Below are 24728 nucleotides of genomic sequence, written 5' to 3'. Positions count from 1 at the left end.
GAAACGCGGTAATGATGTATTATAATTCATAAAACATGTGAATGCACAAAACCGACGTCGTCACTGAACACTTCGCAGTTTTCGTCCGACGGTAATAATTCGTATTATGTGTTCGCGCTGTAGGTATTATGCGCGTACATGTGTTATATAGCGTGCTGCAGGTATCGTATACTGCATATACATAGCGAGGTGCCTATACGTATAAAATAATGTATATATATGCGTAGTACACGCTCAGGAAATCGAAGTCGTTTCGTGTCTTATTATAATGAAGCTTAATTGTCGGAACAATATCTTCGACATGTCTATACAGCACAAGCAAGCACATGATATTCTGTGCGAGTGTGTGTGTGTGTTACTCGCACGCTTCCATGTACGATAATACTGCTAACACTGTGTGCACTCTCACACACGCGCGCATAACATCTCATATATATATATATTATATAGCTTGTTCGTTGTACTTATATATATATACAATGTTTTTTCTTCTAGTCTTCCTTGCGTTGTCTACCGCCACCGCCGCAGCATCCCTCCGGCACACGACGATGACGTCGGCGGCGGCGACGCGATTACACGAGTTATACGTACGCAACACCACCGTACTGCCGACACACACACACACACACACACACACATCGAGAGATCGTGTGCCGAACACTTTCCGGACGTGTACGACGCCTATATAAGACCCGACCGTATATATAATGTCATATAATGTACCCCGTCTAAACGCGAACACGTGTAATTCACGTATTGATAAACGCGTCCTTTGCTCAACTCTGTATAGGTATATATATATACATGTATATAATATGTGTACCTGTGTATATATGTGTGTGTGTGTGTGTGTGTGTGTGAGCGACGTCGAAACAATACCGAAGACACCAGACATCTAACACACATGCTCGCACGCAGACAACAAGTACATGTGCGTATATATATATAAATGCATAAACGATAATTTTTGACGAACAAAAAAAAGTTTATCAGATATAGACTATTATAAACCTGTCGAGCGTGGCATATTGTGTCTAAACCAGATTTCATATACCCCGACCACTCGATACTTCATAGATGTATTACTAGATTTGTTAAAAGGTCAAGACATCAATGAAAAATGTTGATTATACAAAAAATGTGATAAAAACGCAAGAGAAATTTATAATAATAATATTATCATTTATTTTAAGAAAAACGATCATTTTTAGCAAAGTATAGTGGCAAATTGTATTATTATTGAAAAATCATAAAAAAAAATATACAAATACAATATAGTATAGATATAATTCGTATTTGCATGAAATACATTTGTAGCTTAATCTGCTATAAAAAACGACCCAACTCGTACCACAGAGTTTAATGTACATTTTTAATACTATTTTCAATAAAACGTCAAACACATTTTTAATATTTGGTGTGTTGCAAAAATGGTGTACGCCGTACGGGATAATAGTTAACAAAGCCATAAAAATATTTATGCACTTTATATTATATATTTATACGGTATTACACGTGACACGACGGTACAGATCGGATTGACGACTGATGAGTAAGACATCGTAATAATCGACGAAACACGAAGCGAACAACAAAAAAATTATGACAACGTCTCAGCCGAGGTTGATGAAATAATAGTATATTTATATAGGTTGACTCACTGAGGCTAATATAAAAACTGCAGCAATAGTAATGCGCGAAAGCTCCGATTCGAAGAACGCCGCGTGGTATGACCGTACGAGTAATGACGATATTCGTACGTCGTATCCGAATCGAGTGAACATGAATGAAATCGTATTGGTTTCGCGCATACAAAAAAAAAACCACGTTGTATGAATAAGGTAATTTTCGTTCGCATTTAACGCTAATTGTTTTTTTGTTGTTTTTTTTCCATTTTAACGCGATGTCCACGCGATATCTACCGAATATCACACCCGAGGTGTTTTGACAACGATAAATCATCAGACCAAAAACGTTGGCCCTTTTAACGTGGTGTTTTGAGAGAAGGATAAAACCTGTAATCGACGTTATAATACTGTTATTTGCAATGTGTCTATAAATTTGTTTCTTATAAGCATCGAAACCGGTCCGCGTGTCGGAGTCGTCGGATTACCTAATTTCCTGTTATTAACTCCGCTCAGCCGGTCGTTTAACAATCATGTATATTGCGCACGAATAGATATATTATTATTATATACGTATACACACCGTTCGTATAGGCCTTGAGTGGAGACTGAATAAAATTAAAATTAAAAAATAAATAAATAACGACGTCCGTTTTTGGAATCAGTTTTCCGTTCGGTGTTTCCGTTTTCAAATCGAATTTAAATAGTCACATACATTACACAATGATAATATTATTGTGTATTATGTACTATTATAATAATATAATAATATAATGCGCACAAATCACGGACGAGAGAAATTCTGCTGTGAGCGTGTATACGCATATAATGTGTATACATAAATCGTTTACGAGGCGCATCTTTAAGCAATTGAAATGCAATGCACATAATATGCGAGCCGATAAACACACACTATAGTTGTAGGTATACATTAATATCAAATAGATTTTTATTATTTATATAATAAACGGGAGACAGGCCGACGTCTGTCTCGCCTGAGGCGTTCTGCCTTTTTTTTTCAACTTTGATTTTTGACAAATTACATTATCGTATACGGCACAGGTATACGTTTACAACTACGAAAAACACTCACACGGGCACAATATTAATTAGGTAGGTATTACAAACGAACCGGGCGCTATTTTAATTACATTTATTATTTTCACATATACAATATAACACGGCTGATTGTGAATGTTTCGTTTTCGTATTGGTATATAACGACTGTATAATACGCGAGTATTTAGTCATTCGTCGAATAACATTCAACCGTATGTGCGTACATAAAATAAAATTATATTAAAGAAAGAACCGAACGATTGGATATTTACTGCACATCCTCCGGGTAAAGTCGATTCATCAGAATCATACAGGTTTTCGTGATATATAAATTTAGGTATACTTTTCGTAACTCGAGGCCTTTTTAGATTACTTCTAAATAAGTAATGATTCATAGTGTATGTACACTGTTTTTTAGTGGACAACGAATTATTACTATATCATATAGTAAGTTGCACGTATTATTAGGACCACCACGCAGCTACTTGAATATCTCATCGCTTAAAAGGCCATCTGGTTTACGGGAAAATTAATAATGAAAAAAATCCGCCCGGAGAACTATCGAGATCGTATCGTTGCCTATAGACAAAATATATCGAAAAGCACCCCGCACTTAGCTCTGGTGTTGTAATAATTTCCTAGTCAATATACGTCTTAAATTAAATCAAATTAAACGTTGTCATTTGCAGTCTATACCTATAGCACGCGATTGAAGTGTATAAAATAACGCATTATATATTATTTATTATGTTCCTGCAAGATCGTATAGAAATGTATCTATCGAAACTGCGGTAAAATCGAAACAAGTTTTACGTCATTAATTTACCATCAGCTAAAAGATAAAAATAAATCTTATGAAAATTAATAGGAACACGAAAATAAAAACCATTTGTATATTATAGAAACGAACACGTCGCATGATGCAATATTATTTTTCTCCTTTTTAAAAAACTAACCGAATACGAAAGTGTTGTTTTCAGTCAATGTCCATCGCTTATTGATCATTTATATTCTTGCCAATAAAATGGCGCACTCGGCTATATATTGCAATATAATATATAATATTTGAATATTACATTCCAACTATTAAATACATTTTTTTCTTTAAAAATTTATTTGACGTGTGCGGCAAGTGGAAATTTTCTACTACTTATAGTTGTTGAAATACGAGGTCTTGTTAGTTGTTTGGCACACTAAAAATTGTTAATTTGTTATTAACTTTTATAAAACGTGGACACGATAATTTAAAATTAACATTATAATATGTTTCTTGACGAATTTTATACAACTATAGTAATGCGTTCATATAGGTATAAGATGACAGTGAAATATTTTATTTGTCTCAAAAAGTCTATGTATATTATATTGTTTTGTTTTCGACAATAATAACAAGTCTGGAAATATTATGTGTACATTGTGTACGCTTATTTATGTTTATATTGACGTAAATAATTTAAGTAGGTATTATGTTTTAGTGTGTTTTATTGTTCTCGAAATTATTTTATGAGCCGAATGTCAAATATTAACAGTCGAAACTACTATTTTTTGTTCAAATTAAATGTTTGTCGTCAGATCTAGACACAGTGAAAAAATATCACGTCCTAAAAACATTATAGCACTTGCAGTATAAATTGTATATTCTATATGGACCTCGTGCGATATACCTAATCGAACCTACCTACGCTGCCAATGACTGCTAGATAAATATTTGAAAAATTAAAACTGTTCTCCCGCAAAATCGTGTCGTGTTAGTGTCACACGCGGCGCGATTATCATCGTACAGGCACTCGTGGACTTTCGTGCTCAAATAACACGACGCGTTGAGCTCGGAAAACGTCTCGCGTAATCGCACAAGCTGTTATACATATTATAGTCATGTCCTATAATAGTGCGCATGTGCTTGTGAAAATGAGTAATACGTATATATGTAACGTATAAATAAACGCCGTCTCGCGGTGACAGAAAGGGGTTAATAAAACCGCCGACGACGACGACGACGACAATGACGGAATGTCGCCGCTTTATAGATCTATGGTTTCCTGTTGCGGCACGACGGCTGTGACCTTCTTCTCGTCGTAGGTACCTACGATACGTCTACCTATACAGTATATATATATATATATATATGTACAGTCAGTAGGCTTACCCATATAATAATATTATATTACCCGCGCACGCGTTATGCAAGCCGCTGTCGCTGCAGAGGCCGCTACGAACGCGCGTAATTTAGAACGCGCCGACAAGTGGTTGCGAAAGACGCGCGCGACATTTGCGCAGTGTAAACGCAAACGCGAGAACGATTTTATCGGCCGGGCCGGGTGTTACGCCGGCGTGCGAAAAACCACACGACTAATTGGATGTGCCTATATAAAATGCGCCTATGCAATATGTATATATATATATAAAGACAATAATATAATGCATATTATATATATATATATGTATAATAGCCGACGCGACTCGCCGTAGTAAACGCCAAAGCGCAACCGATCCATAAAGTGACTCGCGCGCGCGCGGGAGAAACGTGTGGCTAAAAGTCGATACGACTCGATCGGATCGCTGTCCGTGCCCATACAGTACGCTGCCTATAACGCCTGTATAACGTATGTTATTATAATAGCGCGATACGTACGAATACAACCTGTTTTGAAAACGGAGAAAAAAAATGCGCGTTCCCGCGGAGATAAATGCAAATTGCCGTCATAGTAATTGTGCGGCGGCGATTTTCGTGCCGACTGCACTGCGGTATATACCTAACATAGGTAATATAGGTAATAGGCAATAATATTAGATCCGATTTACAATATTATACTGTATATTATAGTGTTATATATACATAAATAATATTATTATTGGTATAGCACCGTATTAAAACATAAATATACGAACGCCGCCGCCGTCGTTTCGTGACCGCACTACACAACGCGCGATTTATGATAGTGAATATTATATTGCGGACTGCGGAGAACAATGTGTACGTATAGGCATAATAAAACACAAATAGGCACTACCTACATATTATACGGTATAACGCAACTTTAGCACAGATTGTCTGCACAGATTCGATTTCGTATTCGCCGGGAGTTGTAAAAAATATGGGTATATTCCACTGCGATATAATATTATAAAGTGAAAATGAAACGGATGATGCGATGCTGTACGCGCGACTGCAGTTATGCAGCAGTATATTATCGAGTATTTAAATTTCCACGTACAGGTACTATTATGTTATGAAATTATTATGCGTGTAATTTAAAAATGATTTAATAGTATTTAATACTATTACACTCGCAATAAATAACAAATAATATTGATTTACTATAAACCGTATTTTAAAATATTGAGGTATAGAGGTCGATGTTATAACTTATTGTTTATAATAGGTGTATAATATAATGCGCCTAGACGATTTATAATGTTTCAGTTACAAAACCTGAAATTTGTATTAAAAATACACGAATCAAGGGTATAATTAAAAAACTGAGATATGTGCACGGATCGGGTGGACCACCGAGGCGGTTATTAATAAATCATTGAATTTCGAATACGTTTTTAAGCGACGCACACTATTTAACAAAAAAATGTCAACTATTGTTATGAATGTTATCATGATTTTCTTTGTGTAATGTTTTCAAAGTTTTAATATTATATAAATGTAATCCTTCATTATTTTCACCAATTATTTTTGAATTTATTTGAAAATCCAAAAAAATTGATCGTTTAATCTAAGAAAATACAATTTCTGTATTTGGTATTGTATATTATGATTAGTTAAACGTTGCAGATGAGTACCTTTATTAAACAAACCTATGGAACTAGATAAACAGATGAAAAATTCTTATAAACCAATGGATGTCCATATCCCTCTTTAGAATTTAAAATAAGATCAATAAAAATATTGTTCAGAAAAATGGGTGTAATTAAAAAAAAAACAAACTAATTATTAGTTAGGTAAAAACAGAAATTGTAATGTATACGCTGAACTAGCATGTGTGTGTGTGTGTGGGATAACAATAAACTCGTTTACAATAATAATAATTATTAATGAGATAATGGTAATGAAAATGGTAGGTTTTATTGTTGTATTAACTTTGGTATACACTTCCCATTATAGTTGAGGATCAGTGTAAAAAACGATTTCTTTCTTATTCATGCATTCCTCGTTACACTTGTTCTGTCGATAGTAAATTTTAATTTGCTACAGTTATGAATCATATTATTATTTGAGTCGAAAACGATTAAATATATGTTAATACTCTGTCCACTTAACTTTATAATTATATAATCTGAGTAGATATTCTAAGTGGAATGATGAATATAATATATTGTCTTATAATGATGCACGTCGTACGTGTGTGTGTTTTTTTGAGTTTAAAGAAGGAGAGACACGTTTTACAATAAAAAAAAATGCTCCAATCTTCAACTTTTTAGAGAAAATTATATCTCAAACATTTCCCATTATATCTAAGATAATATTTATAGACATGACATTTATAGTTGTTAAAAATGTATTACATTCATTTATATTTTTATACCTCTACGGTTTCGCGTATAGATTTTTTACACCTAATTTAAAAAAAAAATAATGCAAATTAATTCACATACATTTTTTAATAACCCTTAAGTTTCAAATGTTCACACGACTTTTCTATATAGTAATTTATTTTATAGATGACTTATATATAGGTTGACAGACGATCTCTGTTTTGAATCATTTTTAACCATATTCAATGATTTGTCATTGAATTCAAACTTAACACACCCATTACAGTGACCTACTCAATGACTAGGTACAATCAAAATCACCTACAATATAGCAGAATGACTTCTCGGGTTTTACAAGTAAATTTAAATAATCATAATTATTTGACACAAAGTTTTTAAATATTCAAAAGCATCAATATTTTTTTTTTTTACACATTTTTTATTGAAATGTCATCTGAACTTATAATTATGTTATACATGATATTCAATTATAATATATTCATTATTTTGATTAATTTATTTTGAATCAATTAAAATTATTTTCATGGTTATATTATAATATTCAAAGTATAGTATACAGTAATATTAAAGATGTCAATTAATTATAAAAAACATCAGTTTTAAATTATTTTGGTTTTTTTTTTTATTGTAGCATTCGTAAATTTTATCTTTTAGAATTCGATTTAACGAATTGATGAGTTTATTAATCAATTGTAACGTATGTGGTCATGTGGAACCAGTTTTTAAATACATAAATATCTGTGTGTGTTTAAATTTGATCAATTAATGTATTTCGAATACATTAACTATTGTCAGTTGATTGAGAAAACCATATTTGTCGAAAACATCAAACCACTTGCCTCCATTGCCAAAAAAAAAAAAAAAAAAACTAAAAAACTTCTTGTTAAAATTTCTGAAACTACGAGTCCCAAACTGGTTTTAAAATTAAAACCTATTAACCGATTGTTGAAACATCCCACCACTTTGTCATTTTAAATCGTTGTGCCACGAGCATTTGAAAATACGAACATAATAATATATAATGAGCAATGCTAAAAAGTAGAAAATATTATAGGAAAATTATTTCTATAGTTAATAATTTATACAGTCTCATATCGATGCATCCATATTTGACTACTGGTTATATAGGACGCTGTGTATACACGCCGTATTATGTATAATATTATTATAAATTCGTGGTATTTCAAAATTTGCAAGACATCCAATCTGTAGAATAATAATTTACAATATATTATACGTAATACATAGTACCCGTGCATTTTAAACGTTTTCGTGATCGGGAAAATATTAAATTGTATTATTGTTTACATCGAGCTAAACAACACGTATTAAAATATCGTATACGAAAACGGTACTGCAACACAAAACGAATGATAATATTATAATATTTTCGGCGAATAATAAGAGCACATAAATATAACGTAGTATTATATACACATACATATACCTATACCTATATATGTATAACATAATAATAATAATAATAATATGAAACGCAGAGGAAATGTCGTAATTCATCCGAAGATCGGAACTTTGAGACAATCGGACGTTTTGACATTCGGGGCGTCATCCATTGTGTCCGCTCGGCACACAATAACACACATAATTACACGATTATTGCACCATTTTTTTTTTTTTTTATCATTATTATTCTTATTGTTGTCGTGTCTTCGGATTTTGTTTTCGTTATTATTATTATTATTGTACCTATATCTACTCGCGAGCGGTCTAACCCACGAACGAAAATGATTTTATTTCATTTTTTTTTTTTTATATATATACCTCATCCGACCGAGCTAGCCCACGCTCGTGTGTGTTGTACGTATACATACGGTCCGCGCGAGAGAGTTCATTGTTCCCGGGACTCGCGCGTATATTATAATATACACACTGCGCGCCGCACACACACACAACACGAGATATAAATATTCGTCAGATGTACCCATATACACCTGTGTGTGTGTGTGTGTGTGTGCACTATGGGTACACCATATACGCGGTATATTATATGGCTGTATAGAGTAATAATAATATATACGTATATGGCGGGTACACGGCGCAATCCGACGTCGTATGAGACATATACTGCAGGTACACTGGTATACACAGGTTACTAGGTATAATGTCGGAACGTGTAGACGAGGCGGCCGCGCACGTCATGTGATACGGGGGGGACTTGCGATTATTATCGTCGTGGACCATTAAAATTGGGTTGTTGATATAATTATCACTGAGCTCGATCTACGCCGCCGCCGCCGCGCGTGTGCCGATGATCTCGAAACGCGTAAATCCAACAGGTAGTGTAATACACACAGCCGAATTATATATTTTGTATATACCTACACCGCACTATACATAGGTATGCGCGTATAGAATAACTGCCATATATATATATATATATATATATTAATAGCAAAAACCACCGCGCAACGGGTCGAATAATATAATATATTAGACCGAATTGGAATCGGGCGAAACGGCATCTGCACGCGACCGATGCGTATATATATATATATATATACATAATAATATAATATAATATATAGCAGCCCAAAGTACGCATTAAATATGTATGTATATATAGTTAAGTATGCGAGTTCGCAATTGGTTCGACGCACGCACGTTTGATTATAATGCGTTTTAAATGCTGTTTACAAGGTAACTTTTTAAGCCACCAATCGCTGTGTATGTTCTGCGCGTGTGTATACGACAGTAATTATCAAATTAATAATACTACGCCGCTATAATATATACCTGTATATTATGATGTGTAATGTATCGTGCAGCTATATCACTTATATATTTCTCGGTTATTGAAAAAAAAAAAATTAATATTTAAAGACGTACAGGTACGCGCGGATATCGAATTGTATAGTAAACTGTATAATAATAATATTTAACGCTAAAATATACCTCCTGCACCGGGAAACGTCTGGTCGTGCTACTTTTATATTATATACATCGGCTACAGCGTATTATTACATTATATTATTATATGGACGGCGGTCGAATAAAATAAACGTAACTCGCGTGCTGGTGGTTTTCTTTTTTTTCATTCTGTTTTCTGGATTAGCGAAACAAAAATATTTTATATCGTAAAATATTATGTCAAATTTGAAAACGCGCCAAGTATTGCGATATAGTACAATGTCTAAATGTCTTATAGGTGCACCGTGCGCACACCGCGTCGTCGTAGGTACACGTTACAACAATAATATGTCGCTATGGTAATAACGTACACAAACCCATTATTGCGTGCCACATTGTTTTAAATCCGATCGATTGCCAATTCGATTCAAACACGACTGCGGACTGCGCGTTTTATCCGATATTTACTATATTTACATAGTATAGTAGCGAACTATTATAATGGCAAAGTATAGGTCTTTGGCGACCGTGTAATATGGTAGTTGTAGTAGTAGTCGGACGTGGGCAATCCGAAAAATTAAATTATACGTATGTCGACCTATAATGTCAGAAACAAACCCATATACCTGTTGGCTACCGTATTTTTTTTCATTATTATTATTTATTTATTTATTTATTTATTATTTTTGTTAACACGTAACTGCTGCGCTGCGCGTTTACGGTGGGCGCGTTTCAAAACAACTGTTTAAATTGGACGTTTTGTCCGTAAATAAAATTCTTACACGCCTACAATTCGCATGCGCGCGAAACCCACTTACGACCTCAATTATAAAATAAAAACCAACTTTGTGGTGAAACATCATCGCATTTCGTCGGGATAAACAAAAATACAATAATAACAGCGTACATAATAATAATAATAATAATTATGTAATTTGTCAAACGACTGCATACATGCAAGGTACAAGGTGAACGCGGGGGGAACCCGAGTCCATAGACACACCGTACGAGGGTGGTGTGGGGGCTTGTTAAACATAATAATAATGTTGTTATTATTATTATTATTATTATTGTCACAGCGTCATATTATATCTCTCCCTATACGTACAGCAGTCTTTTACCTATATGGCTATAATAGTGTATAGGTATACACACACACACACATACGGTTCACACGTGCGAGAAGTATATTCGAATCTATAACCGTAGATAATCGGAAACAGCAAGTAATCGTGACTTATCGCATTCCAAGTGATTGACTCGTGATATTGCGATTTCACATATTATGCGAGACGATCGCGAGAACGTTACGATACGACGGCGTATACGACCAGCTACATATACTCGTATGTATATATAAACGAGCATATTATTATTATTATTTATACGCGTGTATAGATGTGTGTGTGTGTGTGTGTGTGTGTGTGTGTGTGTGTGTGTGTGATGTCTGTAAAACGTCGAATGTCCGATTTTAACGGCGGACTCTTAAAGCTCTAAAATTAATCTCCAGGACATAATAAATTGCCGTCCCAACGAGCCTGACGTTGTATAATATATGTTTTATTTTTGAAAAAAGTAGAAAAAAAAAATATCAAATAGATGCGGGCGATAATATGCTAATAAGGAATAATTTCCAATCGTAAACGTCTGCGTGAAACATCGGAGGCACTCAAATCTCGCCGTGCGGTATCTCGAATTGCGTATTAAAATGATGTGTCTCCGATGCATTTGTCCATTAGGTTTTCATTATTATTATTATTTCTATTTTTTTTTTTGCACGCGTTCCGTTCGGATTTGCATTTACGTCTTTTTATAGCGTTGTTTCCATGCCAATTTCGTTTCAGATATAATTTCGAACGGAATATTATTTCATTTCAGTGCTGTATATACACATACACGACAGCAATCGCTGCATATGACATTATTGGAATACGCCGCATAATATTAAAATAATATATTGTTGTATTTAAATAGTTGTCAATTTTTAAAAAAAAAAGCTGTACAGCAATGCAGGTTCACGATTTGTGTATTTATAGCTTTTCGTCTCCGGTAGTATAATTTGAATAAACGAACAAACGAGTTATGCCCTCTAAACGATAAAACACTGAAGCAGAGGAACAACAAAAAGAAATAATAATAATAATAAAAAAAGAAAATAACAAAAATGATAATAACGTAACTAGTCACCCGGGGCCCCTATAATTATTGTGTTTTTTCTCATTTAAATAATCTTCTGGACAAACAATTTTGGTTTTCGACCTTACTGTAATGAGCGCCGGATATGCGCGTGCGTTAATTTATTATAACTGCATAGCCAATAGCTATTATACATCTGTACGGTAATAACAATCGTGTAAAATAATTACAATAATAGTCGAGTCACCAGTCGCTCGTTTACTCTTTTATCTGAGGATCCTGTAACATTATAAGTTCTCGTACAGTGTATATAATATGGGCGACAGTAATTTTACACGGCTCGTAGGTACTAGCTATACGGTATGATATCGATTGAGAGGGAGATTATATCATTCGTTTCTAAAATTTTACGAGACATATTTTGGACTTTTAGACCGCGGTAATGGTTATTTACACCGGGACCAGAAAATACGTTTGTATAAAATATCGTATTCTTTTTAGGTAGCCAAAATTAAAACGACGTTTATTTGGTTTACTGACATAATTTATGACCAGAGGGCGAATTATGAAACCGAAAAAATGTCACGTCGGAGCAATAGAAAAACGGTTTAGACAAAAATAATAATAATAACCGACTAGCAATAAAACGAAAATAATGTAAATATACGTTGTAGGCCGAGGTGATTTCCTGCGGTGGCACTCGGCCATTATCATAATTTCTTTACTTTTCCCTCCCCCGTCCACGGGAAAAAAATATTTATAGGTGTAAACAATCGGTTTAAGTGGTGTAGGGCGACAATAATTTAGATCTCGGAAAACGCATGAATAATATACGAAACACTAAAAAAACGAATTTATTTATTTTTTCCCCGCGCGTCGTACCTGCCTACCGCTATACGCGCGCCACGTTACACCTTGACCCACACGCTTTCTGTAGCCCGTACCTGAGTAATATGCTCTTCTACGGAAAAACTGGTTAACCACCATCATCATAATATTATAATGTAATACGTATTATAATATGCGTATAGGTACCTCTATACATATACAATATGAAATGCGCGTGTACAGAAGACGGACAGAATATAGTGTTCGATAGTTTCGCTCGAAATATATATATATATATATATAACGTGTAACGATATAAACACACGAATACAATACAAATATGGAATTGTTTAATATATATATTTTCTTAGCCCATACGATTATATAATCATTATTATACCTACGTTTCGGACGTTTGTCAAACTTTTCGTCGACGCGTTTCGGAAGAATAGTTATTTTCATTTTGAAATGCCATTGACCGCCCACGACACTTTTTTTTTTAATATTCATATATATATATATATATATATACCTATATAATATCTTCTCTCAAGACCGGTTCTCGCCGTTATGCTAAAATTTTTACCACAGTAATTATCCATCCGCACCGCGTTATGTTTATTAATAGTCGGCATGGTTGAAAAGCCGGGGGTATTGTTTTCGCTAAGCGCGTGCGCCGTAAGACGCCCACCGTCGGTGTACAACAGAAAAATTACAAACGTACCTACAAGTATAATTATTATTATATATACATATTTGTAAAAATTGTACTACACGTGCGGAATATGGTGGGAGGGGGCGGAGGCAGTTTTTTTATCGTCAAGGTCTAAATAGTTTTTTTAAGCGTGAAAAATAGTGAAAAATATACGTATACCTACGTATAAGGTATACCTAATTTAAGTAAAAAAAAAAATTATTCTTATATTTAATTTTTAATATTTACTATAAATCAAAATGTGTACTTACAGACTATATACAGTCTTTTGAATATATAGTTTTATATTTTAAAATAAATTACATTGAAATTGGTTCATGATATCATAATATTATTCTTATTGATATTTCTACTGCAAAGTGTAATATTATATTGTTCGTTATTGGCGATAATATAATAAAATCATTTTGAGATAAAATTTACTTGATAACATTTGTATATTGATTCAAATAGTATACTTGTATAAATAAATAATAATATGTTATTATTATTAATTATAATACCAATATTACAATCGTAAATCACTATAACTAATACAATTTAAGCAGGTGCGTTGCATTTACGAATTGATAGATACTAACTATCACTTCTTGCAGAAAACGAAATGTATATACTATAAAAGTATTCTTAAAAAACTTGTGATACGAAAAACATAGGTATATTCATAACAATTATAAGACGACTGTAACACAATCGTCTTTCAATTAAAACTTTTGACCAAGTTGCCCACTACATCAACCAAAAAATACAAAAAAAAATGCAATCTATAGAAATCGAAAATCATTGATATAAATATATATAATTTGTATCACATTGTAATTTAAGCACCGTGAGAATTATACGTATTATAGACTATACTCCTATAAAAATAGTATGAATATTTTATGATAAATTAAATATAATTTAAGTATAAATATTGGTACTTACATATAAGTTTTATCGAATTTCCCTAATTAAAATGTAAAATCAACATCGTAAAATCGCATTTCTGTTTTCTAAATACATTATTAAACTAATTGAAATGAGGTAAAACATTTTTGAAAAAATAATATAATTAATTAATAATAAATTATTAAAAATACACACTGGCTGCCTGCGGCAATGATTGCATTTGTGAGCTTCGATGTATTCTAAAAGTATATATTACTAATATATGAATATATTGTGTACATTATTTTTTACGTTTGAAAACATATTGCGTTTATACAAGAGATAAAAAAAAAATCAAACCTAATATCCGTATAATATTATAATTGCAATCAAATGCATTTAGATGTTGAACTATAATTATGAGTGATAAATAAGGCCATCGTATTATTATATGCTATCGCCATACTATGGCAATATTTATTGCTTATTTTGCATTATTAATTATGATATTCTTAATTATTATCACGAATGTACCCATCCGGGCAAAAGGATATCTGCAGTGCAAATGCGTGCATAATATAACATTATAACACAATATAACGGTCAACGGATTCCAGAAGTAGCGTTGTATATAATGAATATGAACAATATGATATATACAGTATTATAATACGAGTATAGTATATCATTATAATGATTATATTGATATATGTAGTTCATTAGCGTGTATCTCTTTCGGTAATAAAATATAATGATTGACGTCCGTGTGATACCTATAGATTTTAATATACAACAAATAGTACCTACCTATCACCGAGTATAAATGCTACGTACATTGTTAGTTATTGGAATGAGCTTATCTGAGCTTGGCCACCCAAATTATTAAAAAATTTTAATTTCCTCTTTTCGTGAATATTGTTTTACACGCAATATAATTGGTATGATTTGTTTATATTTTACACGATTCAAATTACACGATAAATTAAATAATTTTACTATATTAAAGCCAACCATTAAGCATATTTAAAAAGGTACCTACATCAAATTTTTAATCATTTGCTAAACCTGTAAAGAAATATTATATATTGTTTGATTATAGGTACTATTAACTTTCATCCAAATATTTTATGAATTATTTTTGTTTATTACACAATAGGTAATAATATTTATAATTGAAAGAATACAAATACCTATTTATATCATGAACAGGTGGCATGGTTCTACGAATTTTTTTTTTCTATTTAGAATTAATAATCATAGTTTTTAACCTAACTTGTATATATTGTGTAAAAAATAAAAAGTCCTCCTAAAATTTGCCTAAATCTCCGTCTATGGCAGTTATGACAGGACACATGTTTAGACGATTTCGATGTTAACTTTATCGAAATCCGTTGTACATAATAAAATACGCTTCTTCCATTTTATATAGCTTTCAGCGATACGTCATAATCGTGATTCACTCGTTACACGCAGCACGCGCGTAAAATACGTCGTGTACAACAGGTCGGTCATACCTACAGGTGGTTCGTATAATAAATTGATACCATTGCAGCTATACGAATGTCGTTTATCGTTAAAATCTCGCGTCCGAATAATAATTATATCATTATAACGTATAGATGTGTCGTATACATAAACAGTGTATTAAACACGTCTGCGAGTCCATTGCGAGGTCGTAAAAAATTGCCTATTTTTTTTTTTTTTTTAATAGACGAGTATTATATACCTATATATATATATATGTGTGTGTAGAGGTAGGTACTCGTATAGATACTTACCACGCACAACGTAATTATTTGCACGTCGTATTAAATGTACATAAGTAATAAAATGTAAAAATAAAATAAACGATAATATGATAATATGTCACAAGCGTTTCCTGCAAATTGCTCATACCATACTATTCGAACATGGCGTACGCGTTTATATACACATACGTACAACAATAATATATTGTATAGTATACGCATCAACGACGCGAAACGGTTTGATGTATTTACCGTTTTTCCGCGAACGGATGCGGACACAAGGACGTACGAGCGCCTATACGGCTGTATAATAAAATACGCGCATGTACATACGTGTTTCCTAATCGATTGTGTACAGCGTGTATAACACATGTTATATACAGGGCGTTTCGTGAATGATAACGCGCGGCGAACAAAGTTAAACTTTCGACGCGCTGCAATGGTCGTCGCCGTTGTACAATGTCACGGTGTGTTGTCACAGCGCGATTTGCAACGAATTCGCATACGCCTATATATAATATTATAATACTCTTGCGAAGCGCTTTAAACTACGTGCAAATATTTTAATAAGACATCGCCGGTTGAATTTGGAAACGGGCGAAAAATACTCGTAAACTTCGAACGGGAGGCGGAGTATTTTAATTTTTTTCAGAAATATACCTATACCTACGTACGGTAGGTTAAAGGCTGAACGCGTACTATGAATATAAATGAAATAGTAAAATAATTCAAAAATTAATAAAATGTGATTGACGTAATATATGATGATTATATAATGTGCATTCGAGTAAAAAATACGAATCCTAAAACGATTTAAATCTTCACGAATAGATAAAAAAATCTGGATCTTACAGCCTATAGTATAATAATATTACGTGGATTTGTCGAAAAGTAAACATATTTGTTCATTGTTGTTGTTATGAAATTATTATAAATAAAATAAAAAATAATTCTAAAGCTCGTTATAATATCGCTGTATATAATATTATTATATACACGCTCTCTCGTATGTTGTTGTTAGAAAATAATGTAAATAATCTATATATAAAATATTATTATTCTTAGTGATTGCTGTACCTATTGGGTAATATAATTTAAATATTTATTGAGAATAATCCAAGAAAATAAAAAAAATAAAGATGATCATATATAAATATGTGTTTAATTTATTTATTTTAAAAAAAAAACCCGTTATTATAATAAAATTAAAAACGATTGTTATCATAATAGTTTCATATCATATATTTAAAAATTTAAAGAAATTTCAGAAAGAGAGATTGACCAGAAACCACTCCCCACGAATAATGCATAATATTAGCAACGAGTACCTGTAGACAATTTACTATATGATGTGTGTACAAATAAATATCGGAAAAACGACACGATGCCGAACGGTGTGTAAGTGCGCAAACTCGATTCAAACTAAAATATCAAAATATACTGTTATCGACATCACGAGCTTATAAAGTTATAACGACACTGTTGGATCGATATCTATATACGAGATTAAAATATATCATCATATCAAATCGACAAGGATTATCGAGTCCTATACCTATATACCTACTAACTAGCCATAATAACGTATATATATATATGTGTGTGTGTGTGTGTGTGTGTGTGTGTGCATTATATTCATTATGATAAATAATATCATATTATTATCATAAATCTAACACGCGAAAACACGTTCGAGTCGTAATAACGACACGGTGGTTGTCTATAGCGAGGTTTGAACACACACATATATATATATATATAAATAGGTATTACTCGTAATGTGTGTTATATTATATAGACGAGTTTTCCTCGTGCGTCCTGTCACCGGACCGGCCGCCGCTATATAATATAATATTCCGACTTCGATAAGTTTCGATGCGTCCGTAAATAATTGTAATACGATTCCATGCGCGTGGGTCGTCACTCGTCGCCTCTGGGCGCACGCGTCCGAAAAAAAATCGAAACGGCAGCCAATCGCGTCGCATTAAACATTACACGACGACGACGACGGTATTATAATAATAAATATTATACACGACCGCTGTCATTGTTATTTATATATATACGTTTTGGTTTTGTTTTTAGTTTTTTATTAACAAATAATATTACATATTATATTATAATATTTATTATTTACTGGGGTGAAACTGCTGCCGGTTGCCCCCGGACAGATAACCGCCGTTGCCGCCGCATCGGAGGCATCTTATTAATGATATTATCATCACTGTCCCGAATGACGTAAAATATATATTACGTACCAATACATATACTCGTATATACTCGCATAATGTAATTATTTAAATGTACGGGGTGATCCATTTAATTGACAAAATTCAAACAACAAATTAGTATAATTACAAAGATTTATACAGATTTATTTACAATTTAGTAATTTGTAACATAGTGATTTTTAGATTTTTTTTCTTCTATGACACCATTACGTATTCTTAGTTTATAACTATTAGAAGCTGAGAATAATGTTCTTGAAATATTGGTGTATAAGTAATAACATTATCAAATATTCAGTAAATAGGGTTTTTTTTTTACCGATGAATATTTCAAATTTAAATCAAAATTATAGTAATTAACCACAACTTTTGGTAGGGTATCTCTCGCTAATTCACTCTGCTCACACATATACACTGTTATTACATTAACAAAAAATTATTTAAACTACGTAATCGGCATATTCGATATATTTACTGATATAGCTATATACTCTGAAACTTAAGTTATAAAAACATTTCTTTTCGTATTTTTCAACACTTATAAACATTAAAAAACCACTTGGAAATGTATGTGGTCAAATGGATCACCCTGTACATATATATGTGCGTGCGTGCGTGTGTGTGTGTGCATACGTTTATAACGGCGATAGTAGTATTAATAAAACATAAAAAAAAAATACAACTTTATAATCGAATCACATTATTATTATACGGCTGCTGCAGATAATTACAAATCCGTTTATAAACGAGAAAAAGCCCTTCGGTTACCTACGGGCGACGTGTTTTCAATTATTACCGTCCGAAATGTATATAATATTATTTCGCCGACCTCTGGTAGTATATAATATAATAACACATGATATACAAGTATATATACTACACGTAACAGAGTCGTCATAAATCCGGTCGGTTGTCACCCTCAGCTGCTGCTGCTGCTGCTGCTGCTGCTACAGACACGGCACTTAGGTCACTTCGGTCTAATAGGTATATACCTAGCGGAGGAGGGATATTGTTTTTTTTTTCTTTCTCGAAAAACTCTAATGGAAAACCGGTACGTTTAATCACGAATGTAATGTAATTTATATTTTATACACACACACACACACACACACAAACAAACATATTATATGTATTACCTATGTATATATGAATATATCAGTTTTTTTTATTCTTTTTTCACCACGGCGGGGAAAAAACCTCCACACAGATATAATATCGTGTAATAACATATAAAGTATCGGTTTCCCCCCGGAACGCTTAATGATATCTGGATCCTAATCAATTCCCGCCGTCGCCTAGCGCGAACCGAATATTTAAATATTAATCGAACTACCCGCATTCGGTCAAACTGGTTTCCCCGCGGGATTTGTCCATTCAAAAATAATAACAATATAACAATATTATAAAAAATAACCACCGCGCGATTTATATCATTATAATATTATTATCGTCGTTATTACATTATATTATTATTATTATTATTATCATCATCATCGTAATTATTATTATTATTATTATTATTAAATGTTTTACCTTGTTCGCCGCGTTGCAGTACCAAGTAGATTTATGATCCATGCCGGTGCCCATCTGTAACAAACAAGGTACGAACGATTTTAATCTCTTGTATATAGAGGTACACATTTAATTATTCGTCCGCAAAAATTTGCCATTTAATATAATATTAGATAGGTACCTACGTCTTTATAGAAACAGGTATCTCTATAAGCATTTATTATTATTATTTTTTATTTAATATTACAAATATGTAAGACAAGACATCACTCTGTACAATTATTAATATTATGATGATATTATATATCCACTCGTAAGAGGAGTGAACGGCACGAAGAGGAAATCGCCCATTGGTAGTAGTATCTCATTAAATTATTTATTTATTAGCTTAATAAATTATGATTCCAGTTGCGTTTTTGCAGACGAAAAGAGTAATCGGGAATAGAAAGGGAAGCCGTATTTTTAATTAAACGGTTAGTGTTGGATATTAATTTGGAATGAAAACGTAAGTATACGATAATATACGATATATATTCAATAAAATATTATTATACGATAATAAGATTAAGATTTATAACCAAATAATCGGTAGACCAACCTGCAGGATTTTTTCAAGGGAATAAATATTCTTAATAGTTGTGTCATCATGTTGGTTATAACAATGTAAACTTTCACTGTAAAATCGTTATTATTTGATAAATTATCCATATTATTTTCAAAGCTAAATAAAATATATACTCCATACATTATTGTCTCGAGGAGGGAGAAATCCCCTTGGTTGCACCTCTGCAAATAATAATATAGGCAATATCCATCTGACGAGTACAATTGCTTTGAATTTAATTTCCTGTAAAAAAGCTCACGAAACCCTCGAGAATAATATTTTCATATTAAAAATATATTTAATATATTTATTTTCTTATTTTTTTTTAAATGTTTCTATTATTTAATTTAGATAATATGTGTTTTGTTTTAAAAAAAAAACTATTCAGAAATGTTTTATTTTGAATTTAAAGAGAGCCACGTGTTTTCGGGACTTGGACTGAAAACGCAGGTATGATGTCCAATTTATCACTATTCGTCGATTTTCCCTTCTCCCCAACAATAACTTGTATCATAATATTTTCCACCATCGTCTATTATTTTACGTAATGACCTATCATCGCCATCATAAACTTTATTATTAAACGAAGTCAATTCGGATACTCATTACTCGTCGTCATAAGGTAGATATTAAGTACCTATACAAAATATAATATATATATAGTATATATACATTACTTCATCGCTGAAATAATGATATCGCCGTAGCGTATCATAATAAGGATATGATTAAAATATGTAACGAGATATCTCATAACGCCCGAGGTGCCTAATTCAAAATATTATATAATATACAATTTTAAAGAAAATCCAAAGTACATAATATTACGAATTATATACAAGTCAAGTAATAACAGAAAAACTACAGAAAAGTGTAGGTATAAGTATTATATTATACGTTTACATTGTATGATAATAGCAGTATCAGGATCAATCAATCCTTAACCGGTTTTCTCGTACCGAAATTACATCCTTGAGTAAGATTACCATTACTTATTATTAAATTGAGAAATAAACATATATTGATTTATCCGTTTGTCACTATAATCATAATCAATGTGTGCGAGTGGTATAACTATGCCATTCGAATAATTACTATAATTATTAATTCTATAACGATTTTTCACGAACCGATCAGTTAATTGGCATTAATGCTAATAAAATTAAATCGTTTATTAAAATTATTAATTTGAATTAACATTGTTGTAACTTGTAATGAACGAGTCAACTATATTTTCGTCTTGGACGTTATTATCACATCAACTGTCATATTTTCCTAAATCAATTTAAAAAAAAATGTTTTTTTTTTTTTTTTAATATTTATTTATCATCTAAGCAGTCTCAACTAGTCGGTATACTTTAATAATATAGTTATATGTAGTAAAGACTAGTTGTTATTCAACACTAAATAATTAAAAAAAAAAAATATCATGTTCCTTTCGTGTTTTTTGACTCAATAACAAAATTCCTCAAATATCTCGAAAACGTTACGGCCGCACACTAGCTATTCATCCGCACACATAGGAAATGAATTAAAATATATTATAATAAAACATGACGTATTAATAACAAACGCGAGTCCGATGTAAACGTATAATTAAACCAGCTGTACGATAATAACGCGGCATCGATATATACCTATTTTACGATAATAAATCGACTCATCGTTCGCCCGGCGGCAAACCATTCAATTACCTATCGATAAATTGTTTTGCAACGCGCGTTGATTTCGCTGGTGGGTTTTCAAAAATACAAAAATCCATCAACTGCACATTATTTATTAATATATTATACACATATACATATATATATTTATATATTATATATTTTACGACGCACAATAAACCTCACGGAATCAGCGTGCTTTCTTTCGGTTTTTTTTTTTCCAGTCGGTGATTTTTTTTTTTTTTTCACTTCCCCGGAGATAAACACGCCATTAAGGCAATATAATACGAAGGTAAGGTGTTAATTTCTCGCACTACCCATGCGGACGGACGGACAAACACGTGTGGCGTCGGCGTACGTTCAAACGCTGCACCGCGCTGCATCAATGACACATACGATACGCTGCAGCAACTATAATAATAATAATAATAATAATAATAATAATCGAACGTCGGCAGAAAACAGTCGTCGTGTTGTTTTTTTTCTCCATATTTTATAATATATGTCTCTCGTATTATACCGTTGTTTGTTTACCGACGAGGACGGTTCACGCGGTTTTCACCGCATAATAATGTACCTATACTAAATTATAATACAGGATGATTGTTTTTGCTTATTACTATCTCATCGCCTCGTAGAATTAACTTTTTTCAAACATTTCGTTATCATTTTTGAGTTGTTTTTTTTTTCAATAACAACAGTGTATGCGACGAGCGTGAACATTCATCATACGACAAATGTATAGTACTCGCACTTATGACGAAGACATCATCGCAACCTGTAGCACATGGCGTGTTGACTGTACCGTATTACTAACATGGATGACATACGCACTTAAATTTACGTTCAGCGATTTGAATTCTCTGCTCTCGGCTTAAATATTACAGCGAATCGACAGCACGAGTGTACGACGTCCTCTTGAACTTAAAAATATTTATAGTTTACCGAGTTTAAAAGAGTGGAATGTCGCATAAATATAAATTATAATGCAATAATAACATTAAAAACACAAAACAATTATTATGAATTACATATTTTTAAAAATGTTAACGAAGAATATGTTTGAAAAATTGAACAATTTACGAGAGATAACTTAAGTGTTTATTGTTAAAAGAATCGCCCTGTATATGTGTGATATGTACAGTGTATTAGTGTTTAGTGTGCACGTACTAGCTGACACACACGTACTCGCCCGCTCGCATAGATAAGATAGGCGAAGAGGACGCGTCAATATACATACACACACACACACCGCACGAATCGTTCGGGAAAGTGGTCCCCACAGATCAAATATTTACTCAAAGAAACCCGTTTTTTCCGACTTTTTTTTTTTTTATCGTAATAGGTACCGAGAATGAAAATAACAGCTTAGACGCATAGGCCGCATGTATAATATATATCGTATTATACGCGCCCGTTATGAGATCACCTCGGGAACCACAATACTCAATACAGGTGTCTATCTCTACATGCGCCGCTGTCAAGTTTTAATTTTTCGTCATTGACTTTGATTATTATAATATTGTCGAACATATTATCGTTGTAATATAATACATCATTACTGCAGCAGTTGTCGTATCGCCCCGATTTATATATAGATTTTCCAATACAGATTTGCTTTTTTCTATATAATAATATAGAATATACGTTTGTAAAGTTAAGGGACCATTGAAGTAACTAAATCGTTACGTCAGTTATTCGTATTCTAAGCTCGTTTGTAAACATTTTGTACTGTTCTACTTTTATACTTGAATACTTCGCATCTACTTCTGACCGTATTTACAAACAACACGGAGTGGGTTCAACGTGGGCAAGTGGTGGCGAAGAAATGACCAATGTTTGGAGAACTTGAGTGCGTCATGCTTTGACACGTAATATTATACATATAATTATATGCACGTCAGGATGAACTAAGGAAACATAATTCTCTATTCTTATAACCATACTTGGTCGCAGAGAAATTCGTATACGTTCAATAATCATGATGTGTAGGTACATATAAAGGTATATAACGATATCCCGAAGTCACAAAAATAATATTAATTTAAATTTAAGAACAAACGAAAGCATAATATTACTTATAGCGTAACAACTCGATGATTGATGGGCGTATATCATATTATCATTTGTAAATAGCAATTGGCATACATTTCGGGCGAAACAGTGAGATGAAATCCGTTCACGTTTAAATAAAACAAACTCGCAAACTATACATAGTTACGGTCGGATTCGGTGAAAAATCGTTCAAGTGCGTATGTAGCTCAATATTAACACTCTTCTCCTAGCTTAAAAAACCAGAAATTATCTATAAAACTACATTATTCGTCTTTATTTCGCGGTGTAAACCGTAGATGCAATAGTCGCA

The 24728-nt window shown here is 32.5% G+C and overlaps 1 protein-coding gene across 2 annotated transcripts in view; it reads right to left on the bottom strand.

Annotated features, from left to right (window-relative positions):
* LOC132920518 (Kruppel-like factor 1) overlaps nucleotides 1–24728 on the bottom strand; it is a 90687-nt gene that overhangs the window by 25092 nt on the left and 40867 nt on the right. The window contains exon 2 of one of the 2 annotated variants that reach the window (XM_060982974.1): nucleotides 20117–20170. In XM_060982974.1, the coding sequence (XP_060838957.1) occupies nucleotides 20117–20170 (54 nt within the window). Of the gene's footprint in view, nucleotides 1–14664; nucleotides 14830–20116; nucleotides 20171–24728 lie in introns of those variants that run through there. The other variant, XM_060982975.1, reaches the window with a different exon arrangement.

Source organism: Rhopalosiphum padi, chromosome 2 (genome assembly GCF_020882245.1).
Source record: "Rhopalosiphum padi isolate XX-2018 chromosome 2, ASM2088224v1, whole genome shotgun sequence".
In the NCBI taxonomy this organism is placed as follows: domain Eukaryota; kingdom Metazoa; phylum Arthropoda; class Insecta; order Hemiptera; family Aphididae; genus Rhopalosiphum; species Rhopalosiphum padi.
This window is presented reverse-complemented; position numbering and strand designations above follow the sequence as displayed.